Raw genomic sequence first — 15,562 nt, 5'->3', positions numbered from 1 at the left:
TTAAAGCATTAACGTCTCTGTAATTTCACTGCAAGCTTCAGTACAGTCATGTGCCTCCATAGAAAGCCTAGTTAGGGTCACACCACTAGGTTTTTGTTTGGTTGGTTCTTGTTTTCTTTTAAGCTAGTACTGGCATGATCCCTTCTTAGGAGCTATGGTTTGTAAATATAGGCATATGACTGCCAAGTATTTTAAACATTAATTCCTATGAGCCTCAAAAGGACCACATTTTGCTAACTGACTACGAAACAGTGCATGCTATTTATTCAAAACATTTTTAATGGCAACATTTATACAATAAAACTACTGTGTGCCAACATAATCTGCATCAGGACCTCCTACTGAAGAGCAAATTGCTTCCCTCTTTTTTGGCACTATTGCAGAGTTATACTGGTCTTCAACATTTCCAACTTCATACTTTTTCGTGATATGTGTTATTGTCAATCAACTAAAGTTGCATGAGAACTACCCCTGGCAAAATCACAATCATTCAACATCTCAATAATACTTTTGCAAAGATGATAGAAAAATGCAGAAACCAATAATGACAAACTACTATGTTGGATAGAGAATGCCCGTGAATCATAGACCACAGGAGCACAACTGCAATCATAAGGAGATTTATCTAAGTCAGCATAACATACTAGTGTTTCTTCAGAGTTCTCCAAATTGTCCGTCCTGCTTGGGCAGGCATAAACTAGACAGAATTTAGGCATACCCCTCTACAGCTGTCTCTTAGATCTGAATCTGTGAAAAACTGTCTCCACTTAAGTCCTTTACCACACCGGACAGGATTTCCTTAAACCTTTGTTTAATGGTAAAGAATAAAAGGGTAAATCTCAACTCAAAACTAGTTTATTTTCATTCGCTTGGCTTGCAAGACAAAGGACATGATTATTTTCTAAAAGTTTGGTCAGCAAAGGACTCAGCGCCAAAGGACACGTTAGCGGTCATCCATCTCACAAACTCTGTGTGCTTTCACCTTCTTTATCACACCAACAGAATGGGAATGTCCCACAACAGGGCTGCAGCCACGGCTTCCAGATGATGTTGTACCTGGAGAGCTGCTGTGGGACTGCAGTCAGTGTCATGCGGTGCTCTTCAATGGCTCTCCCAATTCGCTCTATTACTGTGTCAAAGAGGGGCTCAGTGTCAGCTGACAGAGGCTGGGACTCAGAAGGGTCTCGTGAGAGGTCAAACAGCAGTGGAGGGTCATGATGGGTCACGCCTTCCCCAAAACATGGGCAAATTCTTTTTCCATAACAAGCCCCAGCCCCAGCTGGATGAAAGACTGGGGTCACATAATGAGCCTTCCAGACAGCTCCACCTGTCAGGAAAGAAATCTTATAGTACAACTACAAGACAGCAGAGAAAAAGGTGAATTGTCTTCAAGCAGTGGTTGCTCACTAAGGAGACCTCTTGTCACAAACCCTGGCTTTCCCATCACCACAGAGAACATTCTCTGCACCAAGTACTGATTTTGAAGATAGAAAACAGTGAAGAAGACAGTATCAGGCTTCAAGTGTAGTAAGCACCTAGCTTCTATTTCCATCCCACTTCCTATAACACATTTCCTTTATTACTTGTAAGTATTTTTTAGCTATAAGGCAGCTCCAGCTAGCGAGAATTACTGGTATACAATGCATAACAATTTCAAAAATCTCAGAGATCAATACAGATAAATCTCATCATGCAAGAAATCTGTCATACAGCAAGAAAGATATCAAGGGAAGAAATCTTATATACTGTAGTTAACGTGGAACGTTTACACTTACTGTCCTTTTGGTGCCACCGCACTGCATGCAAGTAGGATCCACAATAGTGAAAGAGAAACTTATGCTCTGACTTTTGAGTTCTTCCTTGGAGTAAAGGCATCAAGTTTCGTCCGTCGATTACCCTAACGTAATGCATTTTTAGGAGGGGACAAACCTGACAGAGTTAACTGTATATTATCACAGCCAGCAGATTGTCAGACCCACATTTTAAATCCTTCAGATTTTTTCAATTTATTGAGTTAATTCACTATTTTCAAAATATGTGGATAAACTTATTCCAGTTAGTAATACATACACAATATTTAATGTTTGGTCTACTGGAATAATATTCTTTATTCAGACAAATTGATACTGATCTCATAATTGCTTATATATAGCAAATTCAAAGGAGTTTATAGAAATCGTTTGAACAAGTATGGGCTTAATGTTGTTAGGAGGAATCTGTATGTGTCCTTAGCTCTGGTAATTTAATCCCAAAACAACCTCAGCCATCAATTCTTTCCTGAGTGACATTGAACTTGTTTAGAAATGAACAAGACCTGTGGCCACATGCATACCTGTGGGCATATCCACGTGTGTATGGAGAAAAAAGGGAGGGTTGCTTTTGAGTTTAAAATCTTAGACTGGGCTTGAAAATACGGTATAGATGGGAGATTTCCTTGGATTATTAAAAAAAAAATAAAACACTGAAATTATTTAGTTGATAACTCTCCGTTCAATTTCTCTTGCTGAAGATATCTCCATACCTGTCCTGTGGCAATATTCCTCCAGCCAGATGAACAACAGTGGGAAAAATATCCATCAGACTCGTAGGTTCATTGATAACAATGCCTGCAGGTAACACTCCTGGCCACCTGAATATTCCTGGCACACGGATCCCTCCTTCCCAACCTCCCATGCCTTTTCCACCTGCAGTAAAATTAAACAATATACAGCAGTTCAGAGGCAAACTCACAAGGAAGCATTCACAGAGGAAGCAGACACAAGACTGAAGAAATACTTGATATTCTGTTTAAACCTATACAAAACTTAAGAATTAGTATCTTACTTTAACAAACAGCTGTAAAAAGTATTTCTTCTCTTTGTAGCCATGGGTTCCCTTCAGAATCATAGAATCATAGAATGGCCTGGGTTGAAAAGGACCTCAAAGATCCTACCTGCTATGTGCGGACTCACCAACCAGCAGACCAGGCTGCCCAGAGCCACATCCAGCCTGGCCTTGAAAGCCTCCAGAGATGGAGCATCCACAACCTCCTTGGGCAACCTGTTCCACTGTGTCACCCTCTGAGTGAAAAACTTCCTCCTAATATCTAAACATAAATCTCCCCTGCCTTATTTTAAAACCATTTCCCCTTTTCCTATCACTATCCACTCTCATAAACAGACATACCGCCTCCTGTTTATATGCTCCCTTCAAGTATTGGAAGAAAATACATGTTCTTAACACAGAAGTATTTCCAAATGCCTTAAGCATCTTTTGTATTTTTCAAATTGAGATTTGGATCTGACTTTCCTAATGCAACATCTCTGAACTCAGAAGCACATGTTCATGGCAGAACGCAGATGATTCAGTGCTGATGGAGCAGATGGGAGAAAGTGCAATGAATGAGTATCTTGTGGCTTTAAAAATCTACTGCACTGCTCAGGAGGCTGAATCAAAATTCACAGCACAAAAAGCAGGCAGTAGTGAGTGAAGTCTTTTTGCATTGCCAAAGTCATTTGGGTCTTATGCCAATCACTGGTTTACATAGAGTATTGAGGCATACAGGGGGCTAAACTCTTGCTGTAAGTCATAGCACAATGTGTCTTTACCCTATTTCATATCAAATAGGTGGACAGCAATGATTTCTGGAAATAATGAGAAAAAGAAACAAGTAAATCAGGAACAAACTAATGTGGGGACTAGCAGGGGGAAAAGGGGAGCTTTAAAGGGATCTATTGTATTTTATTCAGTGCTTTTCACTTGAGAACACCAAAAAGTTTACAGGTATCAAACTATATAATACCGTTATCAAAGAGATGTGTAATAATGCTTACATTTTACTGAAAGAAAAAGTAGGATTAAAGCACCTATGTTTGTTGCCTGTACCCACTCTAGCCTTAACAACTTCACCTAGGTTACATCATTGTGTTTCTGTTTCTAATCAACATGTAAAGCTGTATTTCATTTCCTACCTTTATAAATGCCATTCCAGCCACCCATCTGGGCAGAACCATCCTGAGCTTCCAAGTGTCCTCCATGATCAGAGGCAAAGTACGTGAATGTATGATTTTTCAAACCTTCCTTGTCAAGCAAATCTAAAATTTTGCCTTGAATTTAAGAAGAGAGACAGCAGGGTTCCAATTAAGCAATTAGAAACATCAATCCACATGTATAACATTTTGATTATCTTTTGCAATGTGCTCTGAGAAGGTTTTAACAGCATAGATTGCTGTGGATACCTTGGCTTTATTACTTCTCTTGCTTTAAAACACACAGATATACATATCTGAAACAAATCCCTCATCAAGGATACTTACCCACCATCCAATCCATTTCTTCTATGTTGTCTCCATACAAACCATGATGGCTTTTCCCAAGAAATTTCACTGTGGTGAAGAGAGGTGTGTGAACATGAAGAAAGGAAACAAAGAGAAGGAATGGTCCATGTCTGTTTCTTAAAAAAAAGGAAGCATAATTTTTGCTGTGCATTTGAAATATTTTTAAAGTTTTCATATTCATCAGTGCACTGACACAAACAATAGGTCTATACTGTATCCACATACAATCCTGTTGATCTTAGTTAATTGTTGCTTTCTTGCATAAAATGCAGACAAGACAGTTTTTAGTCAGATTCCAATGTGTAAACAGGCATGGTACTTGTGCAGTGCTTTTAAGAATCAGCTGCGTCTCTGATTCTTTTTTTAATTAAATGTAATTGGAAATAGTTTTATATTTACCTAGATTGACATGGCTTTTCTAAGATGGCCATTAAAGTTTTTCAGTATGTATGTTTAAATATAATTTTAAGAAAAGGATAGTTACTCTCCCTGTTTTACAGAAAGACATCTGGCACAGAAGTATTTATCAAGGGCTGTATAGGCCAAAGATGAACTTGAAGCTAGTAGTAAATTAATGCTGTTAGTCAGCTTCCTTCTCAAGTGTTCGAATGACATGAAAATGGAGCTAAATGTTTTGAGATTTTCACATGAAATAATTTTGTGCATCATTCCCCTTTTATCTCATGTTTTATAAGAGTTATGAGAAAAAGCACAAATGAGGCTTGCAGAGTGACATGTAAGAATTAGCTGGTCAATGGAACAAATTTATTATTTACAGATTACAGTGTATAGTGAGATGTTTATGTATCATTTGGTGAAATCTCATTTGTTGTCTTTTTCTACGTGGGCAGTTGCAACTAAAATTTAAATTTCTAAATAAAAAAACTTGGCTATGACTTTAAAAAGTTAATTTTTAAAAGCAATATGGCTATAGCTAGATTGGAAAAAAATATCCTACTCCAAGAGCCCAGAGCCTCCTCTCACTTTTAAAGAAAACTACAGACAATCATTTACCTTTTGATAAATGATACTGCTTCCTTCAACATGATGGAAGCAGTCCTCTCTAATCTCATTGGCTGCTCAGTGATATCATGGTTCCTCATCAAGATGCAGTTCCAACGCTGCACAAAGCCATAACTGGAGTACCAAGAAATGAAGAAAAGGCAGCTCGCCAACGTGAAACAGGCAATTATCTTCCAGCGGATGGAAACCAAACCAGTCAGTCTTCCAGCAGCAAGAGTAAGCACAGCAAGGGCAATTATCTGACTGTAAAGCCAAAGCCTGTCTTGAAGGGCTACATCCATCTCTGGAGGTTTGTTTTCTTGACAGTTGCTTATAAGTGTAAAAGGCATGCCATAAAAGTAGTCAAACCCATGATTTAGGGGATGGTGACAATGATCATTGAAGGATTCACAGTTTACACCTTGATGCCACTTTCCTGAAAGTTTTAAAGCATGAAAAAAATCAGAACATTTAAGTGGACAACTTGAACAGATGCTCAAGTAGCACTGCAAGTACTTCCTTGGGAATTTGGTGAATCAGAGCATCAAAGTGCACAAGGAGGCAGGATGAAACCAGTGCTTGATGGGTAAATGTTGTGTCTTAATGTGCGAACCCCAAATGGTCACGCAATAAAAAGAGAAATCTGCAAAATGGCCAGGTCACCTACTGGAGTGATAAAGGTTACTTAAGGATGGGATTTCAATTGCTTTTCAATGAGGGTCAGGGGATCATGGTCTCTAAATCGCCAGCTGCTTTCTATAATATACCTCCTTCCTAATTTTCAATTGCTTTACTTGCAACTTCTTTTAATATGTTGCAAATATACTAGAATATCCAAGAAACTCTTGGCCAGTGTTGACAAACACTCTGATCACCAGACTCAGAAAGATGATTTCCTAGGCATTGTCCCTGTTCAATATGAAGAGGAGAAAAAGGTGTAAAACAACCTTTCACTCTATCCCTGCCTAGTCCCCAAACAGAGCACGCAGACAAAAGCTAAGAAAATGTGCTGGATCAAAGAACCCTGAGGTTTGCTGGTCTATATGATTGCCAAGTAATTATAGACTCAGCCAGGAAGACTTTACCTCATTATCTTTCAATTCAATACAGCCACATTTATTTCCAGAACTTGGAGATGACAATGTTTTTGGCACAGCTGAACTCCTTGGCTTTAAGGGATATACCTATAAATTTATACTAAAGGATCCATTGCAGAAATATCTTTCACTTGAGCAAGTAATAAAAGCAGGACAGAAGGGAGAAGAAATACTTCGCCAGTCCATTTTAGAGTATTTAGAAAAAGAATGATGAAAATTGAAACTGTAGAGGTCTGATCAGTGTCACAGACAGGAAGGCACATGCTCTAGGACAGTGTTTCTCTAATGTCTTTCTATTTTCCTCAGCTTCATTTGAGGGAACTGCCACAGTACTATGCCTCTTTGAGGCCCCATAGCATCACCTGTGAGGCACTTGTGCTTCATCATCTGTTTTATGGGTACAGACTTTATTCTTTTCTTTCCCTATCCTCTTTTGTTTCCTTGCCTTTTGCCTTTGAAGAGCTCAAAGACTGTTTTATTTGGAACAAATAACAAAGTTAACAAAATTCTCTCAGTGGGCAAAGCATTCAAAAGCCTTGAGCCAAGTAAAATAAATGCTCACCCATAATAATAATGGGTTAGTTTTTAATGCTTTTAATGTGAAGCTTCCTGCTTCACATGCCCTGTGCAAATATTTGTATTGTCTTAAAACTCTTTAAATCACAGTATTTTCAGTCTTGTAACTACCAGGTGTTGTTTTCTCCCTTCAATCCTCTGGAAAGGATTCATGTCCATCAGCCATTTGGGACAAGTAAAATGCCTAAATTCATGTAATTAAATCATTTTTCAAACTTACACTAAAACATTTTCACTTACCTATCAGCCCAGTGGTATAGCCTTGTTGCTGTAGAATTCTGGCAAAAGTTGTTTCATTTGCAGGGAGCCCTCCCGACCCAGCATTCCACTGCAGTGCTCGGTATTGATTGCTGGAAGCCATCCCTGATAGAAATAGTTCAGATCATCCCTGATGGTCTCTTGTGCTCTGCTTGCAGAGGCTGGGATGCTTCTGTCAGCCTCCGTGTCAGGTGCTTAACCTACAGCCAGTAGAGTTCCTCACTAAATGTAAATTTAGGCGTATCTCAAAGGTAGATGCATCTCATTAGCAGTAGCACATCTAAATTCAAGTGTTATTTTTCAAAACAAATGCTGCCTAGAGCTAGATTTAAAATCAAGCTGAAAATTAATTGATGGGGATAGTATATAGTAGATTCTCTTTTCTGTTTTTCTGAGTATATGTTATAATTTGGCCTCTCTGCTCCTCATCTAAAATAAGAGATAACTGCATTTCGCTATCTCAGGGGGATGCTGTATAATGTTAGATGAGATATAGCTCTCTCAACACATTGATTTTCCACTTAGCTCTCCTAATGTAAGCACCTCATTTTGCTATGTAACGCCTAGTGGGAGATATCTATTAAGTCTTCCAAAAGGTGTCTCAAGTAGGTGGTTAATGGATCCAGTATTCCATTGTCACTTCAGTTTTGTGACTTTTTGTGCTATCGTGGCTATGAACTTCCACACTTCTCTCTTGGGAGCCTTGTTTCAACCTTATCTCTAACCATCACCATCAAAATGAATTCCAACAGTTCAGCCCAGGCTGTGATGTACTAAAGAAATGACAAACGGTACTCTTGGCATTTCTCTATAGCCATCTATTTTCATCATAAAGATTTTCTGAATCCTATAAAGTAAGCTGATGTCAGCTGGTGAGACAATGTTTTCTGACTGTAAATTACTTACAGAAAGTTACAGACACTGGCTATGCACTTTCTAACTCAGGGTGAGGAACTAGCTGAATTCCCCTGCATTCCTTCTTATTGGCTTTTATAGTCCCTCAGCTCTGTACATTAGAAATCTGTCATTCAAAATGGGCCCAACCTGATCTGATGGGGTATCTGCCAGTGAGAAAAGCTGCTCTGCTTGGAGTGCAGAGTGGAGCTGCAGCAATGTGCTGAGTAAGCTTCACTCCTTCTCTTGCCAGGCGGTCGATGTTTGGGGTCCTAAAATAAAATTTCAATTTTTAAAAGAAGTATCCTGAACTTTATTTTTACAAACTGCCAAGAAAAACAAGAGTTTTAGAATAGTTCCTCAAACAGTTATTCTCCATATACTTCAGGACTGGTACAGTTACAAATCTTGATACAGTGGGTAAAACGACTTGTGACTACTGGAGAATTCATTCTTGAGACACAGGCATAGAGTGTGTTTGACAACACTGGGAAGAAACCTAGGCACTGCTGGTAATTTTAGTTTAAAAATAAAACTAAAATGGAAAGACTTTTATAAAAGGAGGGTGATTTTTTTTTTTTTTTATTCCAAAACTCCTGCTGTTCATTTTTTTTCCCAGCCCAATTAGATCCTTAATTTCAGAGTTTATTCAGTCAGTCTTCCAGAGCACACAGAATTACTGGAACCAAGATTTTCTGCATCATGCTTTTAAACACAGTACTTATTTCCTAATATAGTGATGTAACATTATACAGAACTTATATTTTAAGATTTTACATATAACTTTACATAGCTAAATTTTATGTGAGCCTATCTCTCCCAGATAAATGGACTACAGCAGCAGGAAGAGTTGAAATGGATACTGGAAAAGCAGTAGCTGGAAACGGATACTGGAAAAGAGAAGCTTAAGTATGTATGAAATGGAATTAAGAATTTCATGAATGAGAATGAGAGAAAATTTTATTGCTAAAATATGTAATTGGAGAGTTAGCACGTGGGGAGGGGAGGGAGGAAATTGTAGAAAAAAATTAAAACCAAAATGAAAATATGATGTTTATTCCCTTTCACTGTGCATTGTTTATTTAGGCTCCATTCCTATGTGCATAGAAACAAGAAGTACTTTAATGTACCAATTACTGAACTACCAGTGCCTTGAATTAAGAACTGCTCTTATTTTCTTGTTAGGTTTAATTACTCAGGATAGATATTCTGTAGTATAAAATATATTTTTCTGAGAATTTTTTTTACCTTATGGTATTGTTCCCATAACATCCTACATCTCCAATGCCGAGATCATCAGCCAGGAACAAAAGTATGTTGGGTTTAGAGTCCACAGCTGTACTAAAGCCAAATGTATTCCAGAGTAAACATGAAATCAGCGCCATTAGGAAGTACCTCCTGAAACACAACAAAGTAACTGTTTAAATCTGGGACTCTGAGAGTGGTTGTGAGCCCTCGGTCAGCAGATGGGTAGCATCATAAACAAATCAGTGGGAAAACTCAGTTTCCCAGTCTCATTTTCAGTGGAAAACAGAAGGCCAGAGTTTTACTTCTTGCATTTCACTTCTTGCATTTCTACCAGCCACATCACTGCAGTCAGACAGTAGCCTTTCTACTGGCATTCCAAGATGCTAACACCCCACATACTGCTCAATTGCATTTAATATCTGGCAAAAGGAGAATTTACATTTTTACACACATGCACCAGACTTCTTAAATAAATACACTTAGTGCATTTGAAGCTAAGCATTCCTCCAAGTAAGACCTGGTCCTACAGTGATTTTTAACTTGCACAATTTTAGAGCAGTAATTACTGCAGTACGCGCTAATTTTGATGGACAGAGGGCAGCTCAGTCTCTCGCACAGGCTGGGAATTCTCCTGCAAACCATGCCAGGATTTGCGGTTGTGTTGTAAGATCTCATATAGAAAAATATATTTTTGAATGAACAAGCAACCGCCATCTCTAACAGGCAAGCACAACATACAGGATTTTCTGTAAAGAGAAGAGACAATGAACTCCCAGTTGTAAATTAGTAACTACAGTTACTATGGGAATTTAATCACCCAAGAGCAAAGTTCTAGCTTTTTGCTTTGTTTTTTTTGTACATTGTACTTCTCAGTTAAAACAGTGATTTACAGAGTTGTGATAAGGTCTTGCTATAGAAACAGCATAGGTATTTCTAATCTCTATACTTGGATTAATCATTTTAAGTAAAGGAGAATTTCCTATTTGCTAGTGTAGCATCTCGTGAAAGTTACAGAACTGGCATGATGAATCCTTCAGAGTGCTAATGCATTCAGTTAGAGGAGCAGGGGAAAGATCTCTAAAGAATGCTGGAAACAAGCAGCTCTCAAATGCAGTCACTCGGGCGTTCTTTCCATGCTAAGGACAAGAGTACCTCTTCCCATCTGTCTGATACAGATATTTAAAATAAAATAAAACAAATGATGAAATCTGTTTTACTTTTGTCTGCAGCCCCATCCTAGCATTTTGTTTTTCTGGGTATTTGTTTTCATGGGTATTTGCTGACCCCAATGGCAATCCTGTTTGTGGATTTAGATAAGGTCAAGAATAAATTCCATTTCAGGTAACCTACTGCTTATATTTTTATGTCCATATCCTAAGGGGTAATGTAGTATTACAGTACATTATGAAAACAAACAGCATCAACAACAACCTAAAATGATGCTTAGGGCTAAAAGCATCACCTTTCAACAATATTTGGAGGAAGAATGAACGAATGTTTCATTACAAAACACTGATAAAACTTTACAGCAATAAGAGTGAAAGAATACATGTATTCCTGATTTCTCATGAAGTTACATTTCCTACACAAGGGTAAGGAAGGGAAAAATACAGAGCAAACAAAGCATTGGGAAAAATTCACTTGAACCCTGGACTGCTTGGAAGAAAGGGTGGGCCAAGTCAAACAACGTATGTTTAATTCTGCCAAGTACAAATGAATACATGAAGGGAAGAGCCAGAAATTTGTTCACCTGAATAGAATGGCAGCAATGACTGTGCAAGGTAGGACTGCAATCATCTCCTGGTAGGCAGAGATCCTGAAAATAATAAATTGAGTATAGTCACTCGCATGATGTTATAGTAAAACTATAACTCAGCCAATTATTTTATCTCTGTACAACAGAGAGACCAGTGAGGTGATTTTACATCAAAGATAGGAATGGATAGGAATTGTACTGTTTTTCTGACCAAAAGGTGACAATTTTCAACATGAAGTTTAAAAACTGGAGAGAGGGCAGAAAAAAAGCCAACACCATAATTCAAGAAAAGATATTTTATACTGAAAGAGCACTAGAGCTTATTCAAGACAAAGACAGCAGGAGATTAATTAGTGCATAAACCCTTGCAGAAAAAATAAAGGTTCTAGCTGATGAGTTTTGCTGAGACTGAGACAGAATTTGGAAGCTGGAGCATGCAAATACATATGCATGATTTCTGTAGTCAAGGTGATTTATGCTATAATGCTTCCAAGCAAAGAGCAATATGATTGACAGTGAATGCCTAAAATGGAAGAAAATAAAGTATTGTAAAGAAACCAGTTACGGGGCTCCACAGAAAGACAGTCAGATAAAATTTAAAATTTAAAATTTTATCTGAACAACAAATACATCTGTGTGCCCATGAACCAGCAACTAGTTGTTGGCATTACAGATAAAGTTCACTGCATCTTCCCAAGCAGCTACAAGACACCTTTGTACAAGCTACCTGACAGAGCTCCAGTAAAGCCCATTTGAACACTCTCACCTAAACTGTCCAAATAACCTGAAGATAACAGCTCCATACTTCAGGAAGCTTCTTTTCATCAAATCTTCCCTGTCTTTATTTCAAGACTGCTCTTAGTTTTCATCCCAATACACCTCCTCAGTACAGAAATTCTTCTGATCCATATAATACCAAAATAATCTTAAAATACTAATTTTATAGACTGCCTCATCTTTGCATGGACAAAGGGAAATCTGATGATACTAAATTATTTTCAGTAGAAGTTTCCCAGACAAAGAATGACTAGAAGTCACAGTGCAGTCCCCAAAGTTTAACTGAACCAATAAATTATGAGATTATTTGCTATTGGCTTGAAAATAGTCATTGATGTTACCACTTAATTTCAGCTGAAAAGTTCTCAGATGTCATTATTTACTAAAAACTTAATTACTACATTTACAATCAGAAGTATATGCCCATCAGTTTTTCAGCCTAGTACCTCCCACACAGAAGGTCATAGGACGCTACAGAAACTCAGTCTTAACACTTCTGCTAAACGAAGCCAAATCCTACTGAGCCATAAGCAGTAACAATAGGCCAGCCCAACTCTGTGTGGAAGTATTTCACTCCATTAAACATTTTTAATTGTCTGTAAGCATTATCCAGAACTTGCCCTCTTCTGAAAGAGCACATTTCATGTGCATATTACACATGACTGCTGCAACACTTTTTTCTCCAAATTTATCAACCATTAACAATAGTTTAATTGACTTAGAATACAATTCATTCAACTTGAAATCTTGGTTTATCAAGTGGTTGAATTAGGTGGACCTGATGGATTTAATGGATTTGTAACAATTCCAATTCCAAACAGGCTTATATACCTTTTTCTAGGCACCTTGTCAAACTCCACTTTTCTTTAGCTTTGACTACGCAAGCTGAAAGCACAGAACTGTGAGAAAATCAGCCCTTTGTACCTCACTGCATTTTGACTCCAGGCAGTTTTTCCTCCAGCCTCTGAATATTTCACATGTTGAATATATTCCTATATTGAAGCCTATCCTTCTTAAAGTACAATAGAGAAGAAAAAGGACAAACCTCCACTTCAAAAATATCTGCCCATGATCACAACACTCACTGATCAAAGTAAATTATATCTCATATACCTTCCTCATTTCCATACTGGGGGGGCCACCGCCACACACCGTTGCAGCCCAAGAGAGCTGAAAATAACACCTCCTCCTTAAAGATGTTAGAGGGATGCTACTAGCTTAACTGTCAGGTGAGAATAACTGCTTGCTTTCTGCCTTCTGTAATGACATACTACACAACAGGATAATCACACTCAGCGGTATATTAGAATGTAGAATGTGAACTGCAGCATGCATTGTAGCTCTATAAGAGACACATGCCATATGCAATGTGCTGTTCTGCTTTGCCTTGCTTCTTTGCACAGCTTCCAGGCAGCTGGATGCTCAGGAGAGCAGCAAGCAATGGACTAGAAGCAGGCAGAGCAGGGAAACAACTGTACCAGCACTCAATTCCACCACACTTTTGCTTCTCCCCACAATCACAACCTAACCATACTACCCTACCTCTAAGAACACTCTGCTAAATCATGTTCCCATACACCACATCCAAACGGTTTTTAAACACATTCAGGGATGGTGACTCAACCACCTCCCTGGGGAGCCTATTCCAGTGCTTAACAACCCTTTCTGTAAAGAAAATTTTCCTGATATCCAACCTAAACCTCCCCTGGCACAACTCAAGGCCAACATGTGATGGTATGTTGGTGGGCAAGTTCAGCCATAGTAGCCATGATGTCAAGGGTCAACATCATAAAAGAGGGGGAGTTACTTATGTTTCATGGTTGATGGTGCTCTCAGTGTGCCTCCTGGCTTTGGGTTGCCCCTGTAGCACACACACACTGAATTTGCAGCTGAGAACAGCAACACAGGAAGACAGAGGACTGGAGGTAGGTAGGGAGGATGCAAACACAGTATAGAGAGCAGCAAAAGGAGCCCCACACAGAAGCAATCAGGAGGCAAACTGCACTTGTGTGCCACTGCAAAACCACAACAACTCTTGAAAGAGCAATAAGGAAAGCAGATAGCCTGTCCCTCAGCCCCAAATCCTCACAAACCCATGAGGCATGAAGGAGGGAAGAAAAACAATTGTTGCTGACCGCTGCACGCTTCTCCAGCCCCACCCACGCTCTTTTTGTCTGTCTAAGCAGTAGCGGATACCGAGTGAAGTCCCTTTGTCCTGTGAGGCCTGGCTGCAGAGAAAGGCTGAGCAGGGCTGTGGGGCCCGAGATGTACTGGCCTGCTGGGAAGAGAATGTTGGAGCCTGCCAGGGAAGGAGGGAAAAGTCCATCCCGAGGATAAAACGGAGGCTTTTTTTTTTTTTTTTTTTTTAAATATCAGCTCAGCTTTTACTCACTTTGTGCTCACTGCACTACAATGCATTAGTGCAATCTTTTCTCAATTTTTCAATATGTTTCAGATAGATTGAATATGGATTTTTAAAAGCACTTGCTATTTTGACATGTTAGATTTTGAGAATATTACTGTAGGTATTTTTTGTTGAATTAACCAGTGTTAGCTAGCGTACATTACACATCTGTTCTTTTTTCACCCACAGAACTGGAGACTGCATTAATTAGATGCATTTCTGTGCTTTGCTTTTATCTGCAGTGTAAGTCACTGTGTCTTTATAGGTTGTTTTGGCATTTTTGTGACTTTAAATCCCAAGCTAAAGGCATTACAGTAAGGCTGCTTTATTGCTAGTCTTTCAAACCAACCAATTTGGCAGGCTGAGTCACAGCAAAGCCTGCAATACCAAGAAAGAGCATCATTTTGTGATGGGAGTTGAGTGCCCCAAAAGAGCTAGTGGTTATGGAAAGCCTAGGGCTCCCTTAGCTTTTGGAATGAAGACTTATCATCAGTGGAGTCAGTCTCAATTTTGAAATGTAGGCTTAAAAAACTTTCCTTCATTCAAACAGAGAAAAAAAGTGCCCCAGAAACAATAATATATTTGCAGGGAAATACACTTCAACTTACAATGTACAATGCTGCTTCCCTCAAAACAAGAAATGAAGTCCTTTCCATCATCACTGGTTGTGCTGAAATTTCATGGGCTCTCATCATAACCCTGTTCATGTGTTTTACAAATCAGGACTGAGCAATAGGTGGCAAAGAACAAGACAACAAACCCAGCAAGAGAGGTGATTGTTTTCCAGATGATTGATATCCAACCCGCGAGTTGTCCTGAGGCAGTAGTGAATATAGTGAAGCCAATCATCTGATTATAAAGACAGAGCTTCACTGTGAAAGCTCTCATCAATCACGGAGGTTATCTGACAGCTTTTCACTAAGCTGAAAAGCATTCCATAAAATAACCAAACCCATCATTTGAAAGGTGATGACTGCGGTCACTGTGGATTTCACAGTAAATAAACAACTTAATGGTGGCTTTCTGAAAGTGCATATATTTTTAAATGTTAAGAAACAAAATATAAACTTGAGCTTTTCCACCTAGAGTCTGTTAGCCCTTAGCATTTGCTTATTTTTCCTCAATAAAATTCTACTGAAATTGGAGGCCACTCTTAACATAGGTCGCCCACTAGAAAGAGGTATAAACCACAGTCTTGTACTTGAAGAGCCCATGTTACAAATACAATACAGAA

At 38.7% G+C, this 15,562-nt stretch overlaps 1 protein-coding gene across 4 annotated transcripts; it reads right to left on the bottom strand.

Annotated features, from left to right (window-relative positions):
* Positions 1–839: 839 nt before the first annotated feature.
* On the bottom strand, positions 840–14,265 carry LOC100546484 (arylsulfatase D-like). Of its 4 annotated transcripts, none has more exons than XM_085212863.1 (11): positions 14,060–14,209; positions 11,142–11,207; positions 9,392–9,541; positions 8,294–8,415; positions 7,232–7,354; positions 5,331–5,754; positions 4,296–4,426; positions 3,951–4,085; positions 2,522–2,684; positions 1,776–1,897; positions 840–1,327 (listed from the first exon to the last, which is right to left on the bottom strand). In XM_085212863.1, exons 2-11 carry the CDS (start codon positions 11,186–11,188, stop codon positions 960–962), a joined length of 1,785 nt encoding a protein of 594 aa, XP_085068989.1. In that variant the 5' UTR covers positions 11,189–11,207; positions 14,060–14,209; the 3' UTR covers positions 840–959. The 4 variants fall into 4 exon arrangements, with proteins under 4 accessions (XP_085068989.1, XP_010725608.1, XP_010725614.1 ...); XM_010727306.4 differs by having other exon boundaries at positions 4,296–4,432; positions 14,060–14,208; XM_010727312.4 differs by having other exon boundaries at positions 4,296–4,432; positions 14,121–14,180.
* Positions 14,266–15,562: the final 1,297 nt, after the last annotated feature.

This window comes from Meleagris gallopavo, chromosome 1 (genome assembly GCF_905368555.1).
Source record: "Meleagris gallopavo chromosome 1, MGAL_WU_HG_1.1, whole genome shotgun sequence".
Classification (NCBI taxonomy): Eukaryota; Metazoa; Chordata; class Aves; order Galliformes; family Phasianidae; genus Meleagris; species Meleagris gallopavo.
This window is presented reverse-complemented; position numbering and strand designations above follow the sequence as displayed.

Excerpts from the sequence above, each read along its gene's own strand:
- LOC100546484 (XM_010727306.4), bottom strand. The coding sequence starts at position 11,188 with ATGATTGCAGTCCTACCTTGCACAGTCATTGCTGCCATTCTATTCAG. Across the intron at positions 9,542-11,141 it reads ATTGCTGCCATTCTATTCAG|GAGGTACTTCCTAATGGCGC; the intron begins GTGAACAAATTT and ends GTTGTGTTTCAG. Across the intron at positions 5,755-7,231 it reads CTATACCACTGGGCTGATAG|GAAAGTGGCATCAAGGTGTA; the intron begins GTAAGTGAAAAT and ends TAAAACTTTCAG.